Source organism: Sminthopsis crassicaudata, chromosome 3 (assembly GCF_048593235.1).
Source record: "Sminthopsis crassicaudata isolate SCR6 chromosome 3, ASM4859323v1, whole genome shotgun sequence".
NCBI lineage: Eukaryota > Metazoa > Chordata > Mammalia > Dasyuromorphia > Dasyuridae > Sminthopsis > Sminthopsis crassicaudata.
In genome coordinates this window covers 335,631,036-335,647,828 of record NC_133619.1, presented here as the reverse complement: position 1 = coordinate 335,647,828, position 16,793 = coordinate 335,631,036, and the positions used below count along the sequence as shown (strand labels likewise).

The window sequence follows — 16,793 nt, the reverse complement described above, 5'->3', positions numbered from 1 at the left end:
CATGAAAAGGAATTTTCAAGTCAGATGGAAAAGCCCAGTGGTCCTTAAGGTATGGCATCTATGCAATGATACTGGAAGTAGGAACAACAGGAGCTTGGAAGAGGAGGAAACAGCATTAATGCTGGATTTTATTTAGAGACTGACCAGGTTGGTTTGCTTTGAAAGATGAGGTAGTGCCTAGAGAAACCTTTTAGTTATGGTCAGTCCATCCCTATAAAGACCTCTCATTTCTCTTCTACTTCCATTTTTAGGTATTCCACTCTTTCCCTACCAACACGACCATAGATATGTCATTAGGAGACTGGACTTTATTATAGGAGTCTTCAAACCTCAGATTGGATTCCCCTTTGGTTCAAAGCTCCGGGATTTCCTCTATGTAAGTCACTTTAAGGAGCTTCTGTTAGCTGTATGGGACAGTGTCCAAATTAAAAGAGACTCATAAGGTAAAAAGTAAAAAGAATTTATTACAATCTCATGAGAAAGGACAACTCCCAACAAAAAGGTTGTCTTCAGTAGGGAGTGCAAAGTGCAAGCTGCAAAACAAGGACTATATAGACCCACATGTGGAAAGGTTCCCCCAGCCCCATCCTTCTTTCCATAAATTGAGAGTCTGGATTTACATTCTAATCTACCCAGAGACAGAAAAATACACACTTTTTACTATATTAAGAACTTAATGCTAATAAGAAGGTATTGGGAGGGAGGAAAAATAAGAGGGAAATATATGCTTATCTAAGATAATCAAACATGTGCAGCTTTGGGCTATAGCACAACTTGTTATTGTAGTCTCAGGTCACAATTACATTGCCCCTGTGAAATCAGCCAAACTAATCTAGCTCTTTCCCTCTCTTCTGCTAAAAAGCCCCCCATGGCCTGACCTCTAATATGACTTCCTTCAGTTTACAGATAATGGCCAGATCATCTTCCCATCCTCAGAATATGACATTTTCTCCTACCCGAACCCACCTCCTGGAGGCTTTACATCCAATTATCACTTGGCCATAGTGGCTGCATTCTGGGCTGATGCTGATTTTTCCAGGGGTGGAGGAGAAATATTTTACCAGGTGAGTATGAATGGTTTAATCCAAATGTTTCTAAGGGAGGTCTCGATTTGAGTGGGAGGAGTGTAAAGGGTGCAGGGGTAGGGAAAGACTGGCTTTGAAGGGAAAATAGACAAAGAACTTATCCTGCTGACTACTGGCTCCTCAGGAAATTCTAAGATGTATAGCGAGCAGATGCCAAATTAGGGTATTTCCTCTCCAGAGTTTTTTTTTTTTTTTTTTTTTTTTTTTTTTTTTTTTTTAACACCAATAAATCACACATCAAACCTAGATCGTTTCATGAACCTGCTTTAATACTAAACTTGGATTATGTCAAAAAATTTGCTTGAGTGGTAAGGGACATATTCTTACCATCAAGCCTATCTGTGGGGGCATATTGTATTTTACTCCTCAGCTGACTCGAATTGGGTTTCTTCCTATTTTTCAACGGGATATTCATCTCCACTCTACATTTCTTTCACCCTCACTGCCTTTCAGTGTCTGGATTGCACTCCTTGTCATTTCCGCTTCTTCCTTCACAGCTCAGCTCAAGGGCTACTGGGCGTCGGGGGGAAGGGGGTGAGGTGGGGGGGGGGGCTTTTACCTCATCCTGGCAGCTCTTAACATCTCTCCTGAAATTTCCCTCGCCTGATACGCTGTATATATTTTGTATTGCTTTTAATCTGTAATCCCGCAGTCTCTCTAAATAGCTCCCCTGGGAGCTGAGACTTTGTCTTTGCGGACCCAGTCTTAGCACATAATAGGTGCTTATTAATGCTTGAGGGCGTAGTCCTGGTCCGCAGCCCGGGCTTGGGACCAGTCCGAGGACCCGCGGAAAGAAGAATTATTGGGGGTGGGGGTGGGGTTGACTCCCAGCACTCTGGGTTCCGGTTGGGGCTCACCATGGCCAGCCAGTCACAGGGCATCCAGCAGCTTCTGCAGGCAGAAAAACGTGCTTCCGAAAAGATTGCCGAAGCCCGCAGGCGAAGGCTCGATAGACTGAAGCAAGCCAAAGTAGAAGCAGACAGTGAGGTGGAACAGTACCGACAGCAGAGGGAGAAGGACTTTAAAGTCAAGGAATCTTCGGCTCTTGGTATCCATGGCACCACCAGCGTGGAGTTAGAGAAGGAAACCCAGCAGAAAATAGCCATGATCCAGAAACAGTACATGATGAACAAGGATGCAGTTGTAAACTTCCTTTTGAATATGGTGTATCACGTTCAGCCCAGACTCCGTGAATCGAGACTCATATTTAGTTAGGGAAAAGTAAGAGAAAGGAAAGGAAGAAGGAAGGAAGGAAGGAAAGAGAAAGAAAGAGAAATAAGGAAGAGAGGGAGCAAGGAAAGACCCCCCCATATTTCATAGTTTGGAGCTTCAGTTGCCTTACTGTACAATGTGAAGTTTTAGCTACACTGCTTCAAATTACTTCAAAGTACTTCAACTTTGTCTAAGACTAAAGAATCTAGCTGTATACATATTGAAAGTGCATCCAAATATTTAATATTCTTGTCTCGTTTCTTACTAACTCATTTACTGAGCACAGCATTTTCTGGGCCTTTTGTTGGTAAGCTGGAGAATGCCCTACCACTTGCCTAAATGGCCTTAGTGCATAAGAAAGGGGCTAAATTCAAGGAGAGAAAAAAGGAGTTTAAAATAGTCAATTCTATGGGGAGAGTCCTACACTACTTTTCTAGAGGGGGGTTAGTGCAGAAGAAAATTCATTAAGAAAAGTTCAAAAGGGAATGAGTTCTAGAGCATAATTATTGTGAACGTTAAGGAAACCTTGGGAAGTCAATGGACATTCTTAAAATAGCTCCATCTAGATGGGGGTCAATGTAATGTTATTGATGAATCTATTTAGGATCTTTTGAGTTATGCTTGATGGACAAGAACTAGCTGATGGAATCCAGGTGCTTAAGAATATCATGTTGTGTTTAGCCTAAGGATGGTCATTTGAAAGTAAAGATTATTTAACATAAGCACTCATTAGCTTGCATCTTTTCCTTTGGTTTATACTTTTTAACACAGTTGCTCTACAACATGTCCTTGGGAAATTAGCATCATCCAAAGTTGTTTATTTGTTTTAAGAAAAATGTGCATTGTTGAAAACTTAAGGAGAAAAATAGTATTTTCCCCCAGTAGTTTTTCCATCATAAGTAACATACTTAATCTATCTGCCTTTTTTCAGAGGTAGGTCCTCCTCAGAACTTTCTTTGGAAGTCTTCTTTATTTTTTTTAAATAGCTTTTCATTTACAAGATATATGCAGGGGTAAATTTTCAGCATTGACAGTTGCAAATCTTTTGTTCCAACTTTTCCCCTCCTTCCCTCCACCCCCTCCCCCAGATGTCAGGTTTGGATGTCTTATTTTCAAAGTGGCTTCTTTTCTAGTGCACTTGATGTTTCAAGCCTGTAACATCTTCATGCCATCTTCAGACATTCCCCCCCCCCCCTGAGGCCTGGGTTAAGTGACTTGCCCAGGGTCACACAGCTAGGAAGTGTTAAGTGTCTGAGACCAAATTTGAACTCGGGAACTCCTGCGTCACCTAGCTGCCCCCTATCTTCAGACATTTAAGTGTCCTATATCCACATCATGAAATTCCACTTAGTATTCAGGATTGTCTTGAGGCAGGTTCTAAAGTTATAGGTACAAAACAATATACCTGTCAATCCTCAGGAAACTTTTAGTCTATTCCTTTGCTTTGGTTAAGCTTTTTTAATTAAGATAGTGCTGGAATTTATGGAACAATTTGAATCAAGAACACATATTTTAGTGCTGATTAATCTTTCCTGTTTTGGGGCCAGGGTTGATTATCACATGAGCAGCATTTTAAATCTTAGAGATTTCAGAATTGTCACTGAAATTTGAATTGGGGTTTGAGAGGTTTATAAGATTTGATATTAGGTTATCCTTTAAGCATATATTTTCTAGTTCCCCTGGGGTGAATATGATGTACCATGTTTAGCCCTTTCTAACTCTTTCTAGCTGTGACTCTTAGAAAGAACCCCATTATTTTAAATGAGTTTTGCCTAAATCTGCTCCAGAGTCAGATGAAAGCATGGCATTACAATTTTGCTAATAGGGTGGGGATAGGACCTGGACTTTGGTTTTTTACTGTTATAAGGAACTGTGGGGTAAAGAAACTCTTACAAAGAAACTCCAGTATCTTCACTATGGTTTATAGTGCTAGTCTATTTGCCAATAGGCTTTCCTCTCCCCTCTCAAATCTTAGGCCTGTAAAAATTGTTTGATCTTTTCTCAAATATATAGAATAAAGGGTCAAATTTATAAAACACAAGCCATTTCCTAGTTGATAAATAGTCAAAGGACATGAAAAAAATTGTCTAAGGGGCAGCTAGGGTGGTGAAGTAGATAGAGCACCAGCTCTGAAGTCAGGAGAACCTGAGTTCAAATCTTGACTCAGGCACTTCCTAGCTGTGTGACCATAGGCAAGAAAAATGCTCTAAATCACTATTAATTAGATAAATGCAAATTAAAACCACTTCACACCTATCTAATTGGCTAATGTGATAAAAAAAAATGTTGGATTATGAAGGGATGTGGGAAAAGTAGGACACTGATATACTGTTGGAGTAGTTATAGATTGATTCAACCATTTTGGAAAGCACTATATTAAAAGGGCTACAAAACTGCATACCTTTTGATCCAGCAATACTACTGCAAAGTCTGTATTCCAAAGACATTTTTAAAATTGTATAAAATTATTTATTACAGCTCTTTTTGTGATGGCTAAGAATTAGAAATCAAAAGGATGCCTATCAATTGGGAAATGACTAAACAAGATATAGATTGTAATGAAATATTACTATGCTATAAGAAATGGCAAGCAGAATGACTTCAGAAAAAACCTGGAGTTACATGAACTGATGCGTGGTGAAATGAACAGAACTAGGAGAACCTTGTACACAGTAACAGTAGCATTGTTTGATATTGTGAATGACCAACCCATTCTCAGCAGTACAATGATCCAAGATCATTCCAAAGGATTAATGATGAAGCATACTATCTGCCTCCAGAGAAATAACTGATACTGGTTGAATACAGTTAGAAGCATGATATTTTTGACTTTCATTTTTTTCTTTTATTTAAGTCTTGTACAAAATGACTGATAGGGAATATTTCACATAATTGCATGTGTATAACCTACATCTAATGACTTACTAGCATGAAGTGGGATGGAGAAAGGGCTAGAATTTGGAACTCAAAACTATAAATAAAAATGATTTTAAATTAAAAAAAAAAGAAAAAAGGATTGTTTGATTCATAGAATTTACATTGGCTTTGTTCACATTTATACCTGTTATCATTTTATAATTATTTCCATTCACAAGTATATTTTCTCTCAAAACATAAGCACCCCTTAGCATTTCCCATCTGTGAGCATGTTCAAAAGTTCCCATCTTTCATACCTCCTGCTTCCCCTTTTCTTCCAAAAAAAAAGATATCATAGTCAATCTCTTCACTATAATTTGGTATCTCTTTTCATAGTTGCTTTAATGGACTACAGTGCCCATTAAGTTGCCTTCTTAAACATTCAATTTAAATAAAATATTGACACAATAATGCTTATTAAATTGAAGTAACTAGTTATTTAATTTAAATTTAAATTATTTGTTAATTTTATAAAGCTTTACTTCAACAAAGGGGAAATAAGAGATGATACAGAGATGACTTAGATATTTTATAAGGTAGAATGTGCTAAATACTTACTATATGAATGGAACAAAAATGCTATTGAGAGCCAAAGGCAGAAGAAATTGTTTCTGGCTTCCTGGAGAAATCAGCATATAAACTAAGTTCTGAAAGATCAATCAATAAGTACTTACTAAACACTAACTTTGTGCCAGGCACTGCAATAGGTACTAGGGATACAAATACTGAAAAATAGGTAGGATATAATTAGAGAGACTGAGAAGATGAAAGACATCCAGCTAAATCGTTACTTTTAGAGGTCTCCTTGAGTCCAAGGCCTGTCCACCTGTTTTTATCTGCCTTTGACTTTGCATAGCCTGCCTCACTTAAATCTAATTCACTTGCAAGTCAGGACATCACCTTTGGTCCTTTTTTGAAAACCCCTTCTTCCCCACTCCATTGTATAGATTAGAAAATCCTGGGAGATAACACTTAGTCTTTTAAAACCTTAGTTTCTTATGTTGTAAAATGAAGATGATAATTCTTGGCTCGTAAAAAATAATAATAATATTAATTCTAAGCTTGTGCTCACAATGAAGAGGTGAGGTCCATTAAGATGCATTCTGTGAAAGTATCCTCTGATAATCTTAGAGGATTATCCTGCATTCTCCAAGGGGATCAAAATGACATCACTGTTAGAATCGATTTACAGCGTGTACATGTATGACTGTGGCTGATCAGATCAATATGACCTCAGAATGCTCTGCCACAAGTTGGACACAAATAGTCCCTATGAACATTTGAAATGGCTTTTCTAACTGCACATCTCACGTTTTTTTCCTGAGCTAATTCACTTCTGTTTTGCTCATAGAGCATCTGGCCCCTACTTGCAATAGCATAAATTTCAGGATGGAATCAAGGGAAGGGATAAAGGCTTGGAAAATATTAAGAAATATTTAATGACAAGATGAAAAAAATTGATGTGAAATCATTTGGGCATGGGGGAGGGAAGTAAGGGAGTAGGGGTTAAAGGAGAAACCTAGAAGAAGGAGGGATGGAAAGGGAATTAGGGTAGATCTTTATATTTTCCTTTCTCCTTCCTAGGAATACAACACATTATATGGGAGCAGTGATGGCTTCCTGGAAAAAGTGGAGAATTGGATTCTAAAGTGCACAAATATCAACTATAAGGCCATATGGACCCTGAAGATCACATGGGTTAAAGCTCCTCCATATCCAGCCCAAAGAATATCTGGGGTAAACAAATACACAGAAAGCTCCCTATTATTTAACCATCTGTAAAGATTCATTCAAGAACCTTTAGTCTAGAGAGGTCTCCCAAAGTTCTTTTCAAGTAAGAAAGCTACTTAATATACTCTTAGTAACCTATTCTGGGGAGTCATTGCCCTTACAGATGGAAAATTCTTTGCTGGGTCTAGCCTGAAGTCATTCATTCATTCATTCCAATATTTATTGCAAACCAGTCATGTCTAAGACACTAAATAAAGAGCTGTGAATACCAAGATGTGCATATAAGATACTTTAAGAAATTCCTCATCCCCACTGGAGCAATTTTTTTATCCTTTTTTTAAGCCAAATTTTATGTACAATATATCTGAAGAGGCTGATCAGGTTCTCCTTTACTCATGCCCTGTAAATTATCTTTTCTTATTTAAAACTTTAATATGTATGTATATATATTTACATATATATGCACATACATTTTTTATTATTGCTTGGCCACTGAGTGTGTTAGGGGGCAGAGGGAAGGGTGGGTGGTATTTAACACGAGAAAGTTGACTATTCACTGAGCATACATATGTTTGCCCCAAATCTCTAGGACAACACCTTCCAGGCCATCCTCACGACTGATGGGAGCCAATCTTTTGCACTGATCCTTTATCAAAATGGTGGGATGAAATGGGCTGTGCCCCCACCCCCAGCAGCTGATGCACTCATAGGCTTCTCCAGGTAGCATGGGTTGAATGGCTATTATTACAAATTTCGCCTTCATTTTGTCATACTTGATTCTAAGAAAGAACAGAAAATTCTACATCTACATATATCTACATATAATTTCAGATATGTAGATATTCATGATTTACTTCCCCACATAATACAGATATCACTTATTCATACTGATTCAAATTCAATTCAGAAAATATTTAGTAGGCATCTACTTGCTAAGCAATGAGACACAGAGGCAAAAATAAAAACCTCCCTCCAAGAAGCTTAGTCTACTGGGAGGTACAACATATATAAGACATATACAGAGTAAATGGGCAAGAAGGCAAATGCTCTTTATTTTTCTTCCTTTATGTTTTTTTTTTGTTTTGTTTTGTTTTGTTTTGTTTTCTGTTGGGAGAGATAAGAAGTCTCCATGAGGTAATTTATATCTAAAATGCTACAGTGCTAAATTCCTCCATCCCTACTCTGAGTTGGATGAATCACTTCTCAATCTCTTTCTGGGAGAGACATAACAATGTCTGCTATTTTTATTTCTGCTATTTTTTTTCTATTTTTATTTCCTTGATCATTAAATGACTAAATTTGTACATTCCCTACTTAGATCCTAGGGTTAGGGATCAGATTCATCACTATGTCTAAAACAGGGCTCTGTCCATCTTTTTTACATTAACAACCCCCGACATTAGCAAGCATGCAATCTTAGGTTCTTTCCTTTGTTCCCAGTGGAGATGAATTTTTCTTCAATGATCCACTGACATCAAGGCCCCCAGAGGAGAAATATCGTCCAGATCAGGTCAAAGGTTCTGAAACAGGTAACAGAATACCTTCATTTTATTCACATACCTTCAAAAAATTAGTAGACCCAGTGGATATATGTAGCTAGCAATTTTGGCCCCCAAACCAAACAGTAAGAAATTGCAGAGCTTAAATCAATTTTATAATTCAGTTGAGCAGGAGAAGAAATTGGTTACTATGTGGCTCACAAAGAAGTATTGCTTTAAAAAAATTAGTTCTATCTGGTACTTTATTTTTAACTAACAATTTTTTGCTACTGAGCTCAATTGTTTCTGTGCTGTTGAAGGGGATTATATGTTGTACTCTCTGAATTTTGAAGTCATAGGACGAACTTCTGATCATCCCAGCCCAGTTAGAACTCTGCAACAGGTCATATGTTTTCCAGGTTCACTACTTTCCCATATCCTTTGTCCATCCTGACTGCAACCTTCAAATCAATCAGGACTTGGACTGCAGGTTATCTTGGCCACTTCTAAAAAAGCATCCTTTCAAGGAGCCTAGAACACCTACAAGCCTAAAACATTATAAACTAGAATTTCTGAGAGCACGTAGTTATAGGAAGAGGAGGAGAAGAGGCAATGACAGTCAATTATTTCCCCTGTGTTTTGATTCTGTATTGTCCTATATTTGGAGATAAAAATCTTTAGCTTCTAGACTACAAATTTTTCTAAGATCTTGGCTTTTAGACTAAACCCCTAGTTATGCCAGATGGGAAATGATTGGTGAAAAGTTCTCAGACCTAAAGAATATCAAACTCCTAATGCAGAAATTTACAATATATTTCTTTCCCTAGTGACCCTCAGCCTTCACTTCTGCCTTGATTTTCTGAGCTCTTTTTTCCATAGTTTCTATTCTTTTTTCCCTATCTAGATGACTATGTTGGTATAAATAAAACCTCCTAGACATAATCTTCTTCATGCTTATCTCTGAGATTCTTGGAGGGAATCCCAGAAAGAATGTGTAGAGTCACCGGTTATCTTTGTGAACTAGAGTTTTCTCTTATCTAAAATAAAAAGATTAGACTAAATGACCTTTGAGATTTCTTCCACCTCTAGATCTAGGACCCTATGATTCTTATGAGAAAGTCCCAGACTATGTAGTGAAGGAAAACAGGACAAAAGACTAATATAGGAATAGGACATGTCTTTTTTTTTTTTTTTTTTAACTACCAATAGTCCCTAAAACCCCAAAAGAAACCCAACAATAGCTAAGACCTGGTCTAAACCTCTCTTTGATCTTCTTCCTTTCCTTCTACTCCAGGCTACATGGGTTTTCAGATCTACAAGTTATATAAAGAGGGGGAAATACGACCAAACTATCGCCTGAAGTGTTTGCAGTGGTTGAATCAGAATTCAGTGACTAGATGGAACTGGAAACTGTTTTGTCCTTGCTCCTGGCAGCAGGGTATCTGGGATCGTCGATTTCAGCCAATTAGAACAGGTGATATCCTCTCCCCATCCCCTACTGAAGCCTTTATCCTGCAGTCCAGTCTCCACACTACCTCTTCTCCCTTTCCAAAAATCATTCTCCCTTTCTTCCTTTCTCAGTCCTTCTTATAACAGCTTCTTTGCCCTGCCCTGGGTCCCCAGGTCTTCCCAAAGAATTCAAGCTAAAGTATTATCAAAGAAATGTATTAATACTGTCCTTTGGGTTTTAGGCACAAGTCTGGCAGAAATTCTAAATCTGAGCATTTCTAGTTTAGAGAGAAATACCCAAACTGACATAATCTCCCTGACCTGCTCCTATGTGCTTAACAACTTGAAGTAACATATATAGGAATTTTGAATAAGAAAAATTCTCACAATATAATAAAATACAGTTTGTGATGAACTTTCTTTTCCATAAGAGAACAATAATCACTTAATCTTCTTCCAAAGACTTCCTAATTCTTTCTTTAACCACTACTCTAAGGGGTTCTACAGTGATCAATACCCTAAACCTGCTGGGGTGGGGGGGGGAGAAGGCACTATTTTTACTGGGTTGTAACTATTAACTCTTTAGGAAATGGAGAAAATAATGATCTTAACCAGAAATATGGGATTTCTTGTCCTAATTTTGGTTACCATCCTTAATCCATGTTTCTCAGATTTTAGCTTTTTGTTCTTTATCTTTTATACACTTTCCTAAAGGAAAAAATCTGGAAAAGGACTTTAGATTTGAGGAATAGTTGTTTCTTGATATTTTCAGTTGAAGTAAAAAGATATTTTAATTTGCTTCCATACTCTCTTGTTTTCCAAGCCTCCCAAATCCTCCTCCATTTCCAATTCCCTAGGGAAGTAGGATACAGGAATAGTTTGAGAAACATAATTCTCTGCTGCCCAATCCTCACCCTCACCAAAATCACCCAGTTCTGGGATTTGAGCAGTACTGGGGCTTGTTGTAGGTTGGAGCGACAGAAAGCAGCTCTGCAGCTTTTCTTCCTGGCGAGGGAACATCTGCTGTGTGTATGGTTTCTGGGGAGAGCTTCGTGATGGCTGGAGTTTCCAGAACCCTTGGGATCTTGGTGAGTGTGCTGTCCATGATTTGACTAATCTTCCCCAACCCCACCTCCATGTCTCCCTTATAAACCACTATTCTTCCCCAGTAGGTTCCCTTCCTATACTTCAAAGATAAAATTTTCTATCCCTTGCCTTTTCATCCTTCCCTGCTAGCAGTTCAGAGCTGGGAAAAAAAAAAAGGAGGAAGGAAGGAAAGACATAGGGAGGAGAAGGGAGAAAGGAATGAAGGAACGAAGGAATGAAGGGGAGAGAAAAAGAGAAAGGAAGAGAGGAATGGAGGAAGAGAGGGAGGGGAGGGAAGGGGAAAAGATGGAAGGATAGGGAGAAAAGAAAGGAGGGAGAGAGGGAGCTCTTTCCAAACATCTAAGTTGAGCTTCATTGTCACACTATAAGGTAGATACTATTTTTAAAATTCTATTTTGCAGGAGAAGAATCTGAGTTAACGTAACAAGGTCATGTGGTTAGAAGCTGAGCAAACTAAGACTTAGAAGGAGAAGAGGCAGCAAGTGGAGCAATGGAAAGAGCACTGGCTCTAGAATCAGAGGACTTGGATTCAAATTCTGCCTCTGATGTTTATTGCACATAACCTTGGAAGACTTTCCTGTCTTCATGGCTCTTCATTTGCTCATCTTTACAATTAGTGGATTGGACTAGCTGGCCTCAGAATTCCTCTCTAACTCTCTATCAAGGATCCTAAGTGACTCATCTAAGTGACTTAAGTATCTGAAGCAGAATTGAAACTATCTATCACTGTTGCTACTACACCCCAATTCCTGAAAATGAACACCTCTAGATTTGTTTTAAACTTCTAACAGTTGATATATTTTTGAATTTTTTTAATTTCAATTTTTGAAAAATTTAAATTTTTAATTTTAAACTGGGTACAGAGGAACAAGCTCTGGCTCTGGATTTAGAAGTCCTGGGTTCAAATCTTGCCTTTGTCACTAATTATCTGTATAATTTTGGAAAAATTATATTTTCTTGGCCCTCAATTTCCTCATCTGTAAAATGAGGGGTTTGGCCTTCATGGCCTCAAATATCCCTTTATAGCTCTATAATTAATAATATATGATAATCCTATAACTATTGTTAGGTTCCATGTATGTATTTCTCACCTGGCTTTCTTTAGTGGCTATCTCAGTGACAATTCTCCCCAGGTAATGTCTTCCACTAACACTGTTAACAGTTCTTCTACAATTTAGTAGATTTCCAGTAGTTGGCTGAAAAATGCATCACTTTGCAACCAATTTGCTGATGAACCTCACTGAATACAGCTAAATGGATCCTCACTAAAGGTCCATGAACAGGCTAATACTCTAAACATTTTCAGCATGTTTGGAACGACCTTGTATTCCCTCTAATATAGTTTCTAAAGATCCTCAGTCATCTCCACGCCACAAGAATGAGGCAAAAGAGGACTTTAGAAGCTATAATTGTATAGTACTCTATTATTTGAAAGGGCAGCTAAATGGCACAATGGGTAAAGCATTGGGCCTGGAGTCTCATCTCCCTGAATTCAAATCCAACCTCAGACATTTCCTTGCTGTGTGTGACCCTGAGCAAGTCACTTAATACTATTTGCCTCAGTTTCCTCATCTGTAAAATGGGCTGGAGAAATGGCAAATTTCCAATGGGGTCACAAAGAGTCAAGCATGTCTCATACCACTTAGCCCCAGCCTACCTTTGTGGACTCACTGAGTATCACTCTCTTCTATATTCTGAAATTCAGTCAAGCTAACCTGTTTCTTTAGTTACCCTCCAGCTGTGTGACCTTGGGCAAGTCATTTAATCTCAATTGCCTCAGCAAACAAAAAATAAAATAAAGTTACTCTCCATCCATCTCCCAACTCCTGAGATGCCTAGGAAAGGTAAGCTGGGGCTAAGTGTATAAGGCTTAAAAAACTAAAGAAATGTATATTTTATCCTCAAGGCAATAGAAAACTCTTTGATGCAATTGAGTAGGGTCAATTAATATAATGAAAAGGACACCCGGATTCAAATTAATTGGATTCAAACTCTTAATAACTTATTTTTTATGTGACTTTAAGCATCATTTTTGGCCATACTTGGTTCACTAGATCATCTCTTCTTGGACTATATTGATGTTTTAAGGTCTTTTTCAGCTCTACATCTTATGATCCCTCAAATCATAAGAAATTTTCCTATTTTACCCCTGCTTAAGGCTAATGAGTAGAAAATGGTTCTCAGGGAGTCATGAATTTACTTAAACTCACACCTAGTCTTCTCCCTCTCTCCCTCTCTCCCTCCTTCCCTCCCTCTCTCTCCCTCTTCCTCTCTCCCTCTCCCTCTCCCTCTTCCTCTCTTTCTTTCCCTTTCCCTTTCCTCCTCCCTTTCCATTTCCCTCCTTCCTCCTCTCCTTCCCTCTTCTTCCTCCCTCCTCCTCCTCCCCTTCTCCTCCCCTTCTCCTCTTCTACTCCTTTTCCTTCTCTTCCTCCTTCCCTCCTCTTCCTCCTCCTCCTCCTCCTCCTCCTCCTCCTCCTCTCTCTCTCTTTCTCTCCCCCCTCCATCCGTCTCTCCCCCTCTCTCTCCTTTAATTGATAAAGTTTTATTTTTTCAAATATGTTCAAAGATACAAATTGTTATTCTCAATAGGACAAGAAGAGGAGGCTCAAAACTGGTGCTGCCGGTGGAATGACAAGCCATTCTTATGTTACCTGTATCAGCAGAAGAGGCCTCCTGTCAGCTGCATTGAGTACAGGCCCCCTCGACCTGGTAAGACTCTGACCAAAAGGATTAGGGTTAAGGGATATTATTGAGGCAATAGGACTACTTGAAGCCCAGGCAAGGGAGGGAGCCACAGACAGATTCCCTAGTTCTACCTACTGCCCAGGTCTTTGCATTGCCATGCTGATGTGTTCTCCCCAACTCTTTCAGCCTGGATGTTTGGAGATCCCCATATCACCACCCTGGACGGTGCCACTTATACCTTCAATGGATGGGGAGACTTCATACTGGTTCAAGCCAAGAATGGAAACTCCTCCTTCGAGCTGCAGGGACGGACAGTCAAGATGGAGTCAGCCAAAGCAACCAAATTCTCTGCCTTTGCTGCTCGTTACCAATTCAATACCATAAACAACACAGTGAGTGAGACAGAACTTTATCATGTCCCCCACAGACAACTCACTCAGATACCTCTCTTGAAGGAAAATAGGTCAGTAGAGAGGAATAAGAAATGAAGAAAAAAGGAAAAAGGGGGAGAAAGCTCAGCATTAATACAGCTGCACCCTATTTTTTGATTGGGCTCCATATGTGACCTTGGGAAATAAAATAATAATAGATATATAGATCGCATTTAAGATTTGCAAAGCACTTATATTTGTATGATTTCATTTGACTCTCACAGCAACATTATGAAGTAGTTGCTATTATTATCCCTAATTTGCAGATGAGAAAACAGAAGCTGAAAGAAGTCACATAACTTAACCAGCTAATAAGTATCTGAGGCAGGACTGAAATTATGGTCTTCCTTATTCCAGAGCCACTTTTACCTATTATACTACCTAGCTACCCTAGCCCTTCTCTGAATTTCAAGTTTCATCATCTTCATGTGGCCTACTTGGCTTTGGTTGATCAAGACTTTTAACAGTTTGAATTTTCTTTCAGGTTCATTGGTTTCTTATGCCTAATGATACCATCAAGGTTCTGCTCAATAACAGGATTGTGACTTTTGCTAACAATGAAAAATTTTCACAAGGTAAAGTTTCATCCTTCTCTGGGGCAGGACAAAGCAAGCTGACTAATGATAAGAAGGAAGGAAGGAAGGAAGGAAGGAAGGAAGGAAGGAAGGAAGGAAGGAAGGAAGGAAGGAAGGAAGGAAGGAAGGAAGGAAGGAAGGAAGGAAGGAAGGAAGGAAGGAAGGAAGGAAGGAAGGAAGGAAGGAAGGAGAGAAGGAAAGAAGGAGAGAAGGAAGGAAGGAGAGAAGGAAGGAAGGAGAGAAGGAAGGAAGGAGAGAAGGAAGGAAGGAAGGAGGGAAATTAGGGAAGAAAGGAAGGAAGGAAGGAAGGAAGAAATTATAAGGAAGAGAGGGAAGGAGAGAAGGAGGGAAGGAAGGAAGGAGTGAAAGAAGGAACCTACCTCCAAAAGTCATCTGTTCTTCCTGTATCACTGTGCTATCAAAGGAATGCTACATATGTCACTCTCCATTTAATATGTACTTTGGGAAGATACACAAACCCACTGAGGAGGAAGAAGATAGTGTAGACACTTGCTGTAAAGTATATTAGAACTAGGGTTGCCATAATTTCTCCTTTGTCGTAGACCCTTGAGATGTCCTCCAGGTCTGTCCTCAGGTTTCCTACGTTTCACATGAGTTTCATTGTTTCTAGATCCAGCTAACTTCTTTGCTTATCTCCCAACATTCTAGATGTGAAGATCCACAATTCCTCTGGCGTTTTCTTGATTCAGAATCGCTCTATGATCTCTGCCACCTTCGATGGATCTGTGGTGGTCTCTGTGCAGGCACTCTCCAGCATCCTGCAGGCTGTTTCTGCTTTGCCGGAAGAATATCAGAACCACACTCAGGGCCTTCTGGGTAAAGGGCAGGGGATATATAGTCCTTTATGTTGGGTAAAGAACTGAAATCATAGACCTAGAAGAAAGCAGGAGGTACTGTGCTCAATGGGATTCCCATCATAGTAGCTTTCATTTGATGGCTTGGACAGCAGAGCTGACTGATGGCATTCAGTTTCCCTATGGGCTTTAAGATAAGGTTCAAGAAGAAAATCTTGAATTCTAGTGCTTCTGATGCTATCAATGGAGTGAATCCCAACTCTCCATCCATTGTGGAGCTTTTTTCTGGAAAGCTCCATGATACCTGCCAGCTATTGCTCTGCTAGCCTGTGGTCCTTGTTTGAGGTGCTTAATTTCACTCTTCCCACCTTCACTCTTCTCCATCTCTCTTTCTCTGGCTCTTTCTTTGTCCCTCTCTCTTTTTCTCTCTTCTGCCTTCTCTACTTCTCTCTGTGTCTCTTCCTCTTTCCCTCTCTCTTTTTTCTCCTTTCCTCTGTTCTATCCCTCCATCCTGTCTCCCTTTCTCCCCATCTTTGTCTCCCTCTCCTCTCTCTCTTTTTCTCTCACTCTCATTATCTTTCTATATTTCTTTCTCATTTATCTATCTGTCTCTGTGTCTCTTTTTCTGTCTTGGTCTCATCTCTCTGTATGTCTTTGTTTATCTCTCTGTTTTTGTGGTCTTTGTCTCTCTGCCTGTCTTTCTATCACTTCCCAAGGGAGGTTGCATGGTACTGGATATAGATCTAAGTCTAAATTCTGACCTTCCCACTTATTGCCTCCCACCTTCCCAGACTTCAGCTTACTCATCTATAAAATGAGGATGATCATGTTCAAATCTTTCAGTTCCAATCTATCTTCCTGTGAGATACCTTCTTCAAACAGTAACAAGTGAAAAGTTTTGAAAACAGTATAGATGAGTAAGATTCTTTTGAACTCCAAGGATTAGGAAGGCCTAAAAAAATTAAATAAAAAAAAAGCAGAGGGATGGAACTCAGGATAATTGAGGTCTCAAAGCAATTTTTCTGCAAAATAACTTTATGATTTGGAACAAATCATTTAACTTTGCTGCATTTCATTTTTTCCCATCAGGAAAAGGAGAGGTTGATTTAGACAAACTCTAAGGTCCTGTCCATGCTAACTTTCTGGGAGGTTTTTTTGTTTTAATAATTTGCAAAGCTATTTCATTTCACAAGTTGTCTTAGTCTGGTCATCCTTTAAGAAATGTTTCTTTCATAATGAATATGCCCTGCTTTAATTCTTCATTTTATAAAACTTTGAAAATTTTGAGTTCCAAATTCTCTTTCTTTCT

At 39.0% G+C, this 16,793-nt stretch overlaps 1 protein-coding gene across 2 annotated transcripts in view; it reads left to right on the top strand.

The window, feature by feature from the left end:
* Nucleotides 1-16,793, top strand: part of MUC4 (mucin 4, cell surface associated) — a 70,660-nt gene that overhangs the window by 28,932 nt on the left and 24,935 nt on the right. For both annotated transcript variants that reach the window (XR_012488096.1, XM_074301508.1), the window contains exons 3-13: nucleotides 252-376; nucleotides 900-1,064; nucleotides 6,798-6,950; nucleotides 7,534-7,664; nucleotides 8,385-8,473; nucleotides 9,717-9,896; nucleotides 10,840-10,959; nucleotides 13,568-13,687; nucleotides 13,850-14,055; nucleotides 14,579-14,669; nucleotides 15,339-15,506. Coding sequence is in view for 1 of the 2 variants with exons in the window: in XM_074301508.1 (XP_074157609.1) it covers nucleotides 252-376; nucleotides 900-1,064; nucleotides 6,798-6,950; nucleotides 7,534-7,664; nucleotides 8,385-8,473; nucleotides 9,717-9,896; nucleotides 10,840-10,959; nucleotides 13,568-13,687; nucleotides 13,850-14,055; nucleotides 14,579-14,669; nucleotides 15,339-15,506 (1,548 nt within the window). In the remaining variant the exon portion in view is untranslated. The remainder of the gene's footprint in view (nucleotides 1-251; nucleotides 377-899; nucleotides 1,065-6,797; nucleotides 6,951-7,533; nucleotides 7,665-8,384; nucleotides 8,474-9,716; nucleotides 9,897-10,839; nucleotides 10,960-13,567; nucleotides 13,688-13,849; nucleotides 14,056-14,578; nucleotides 14,670-15,338; nucleotides 15,507-16,793) is intronic.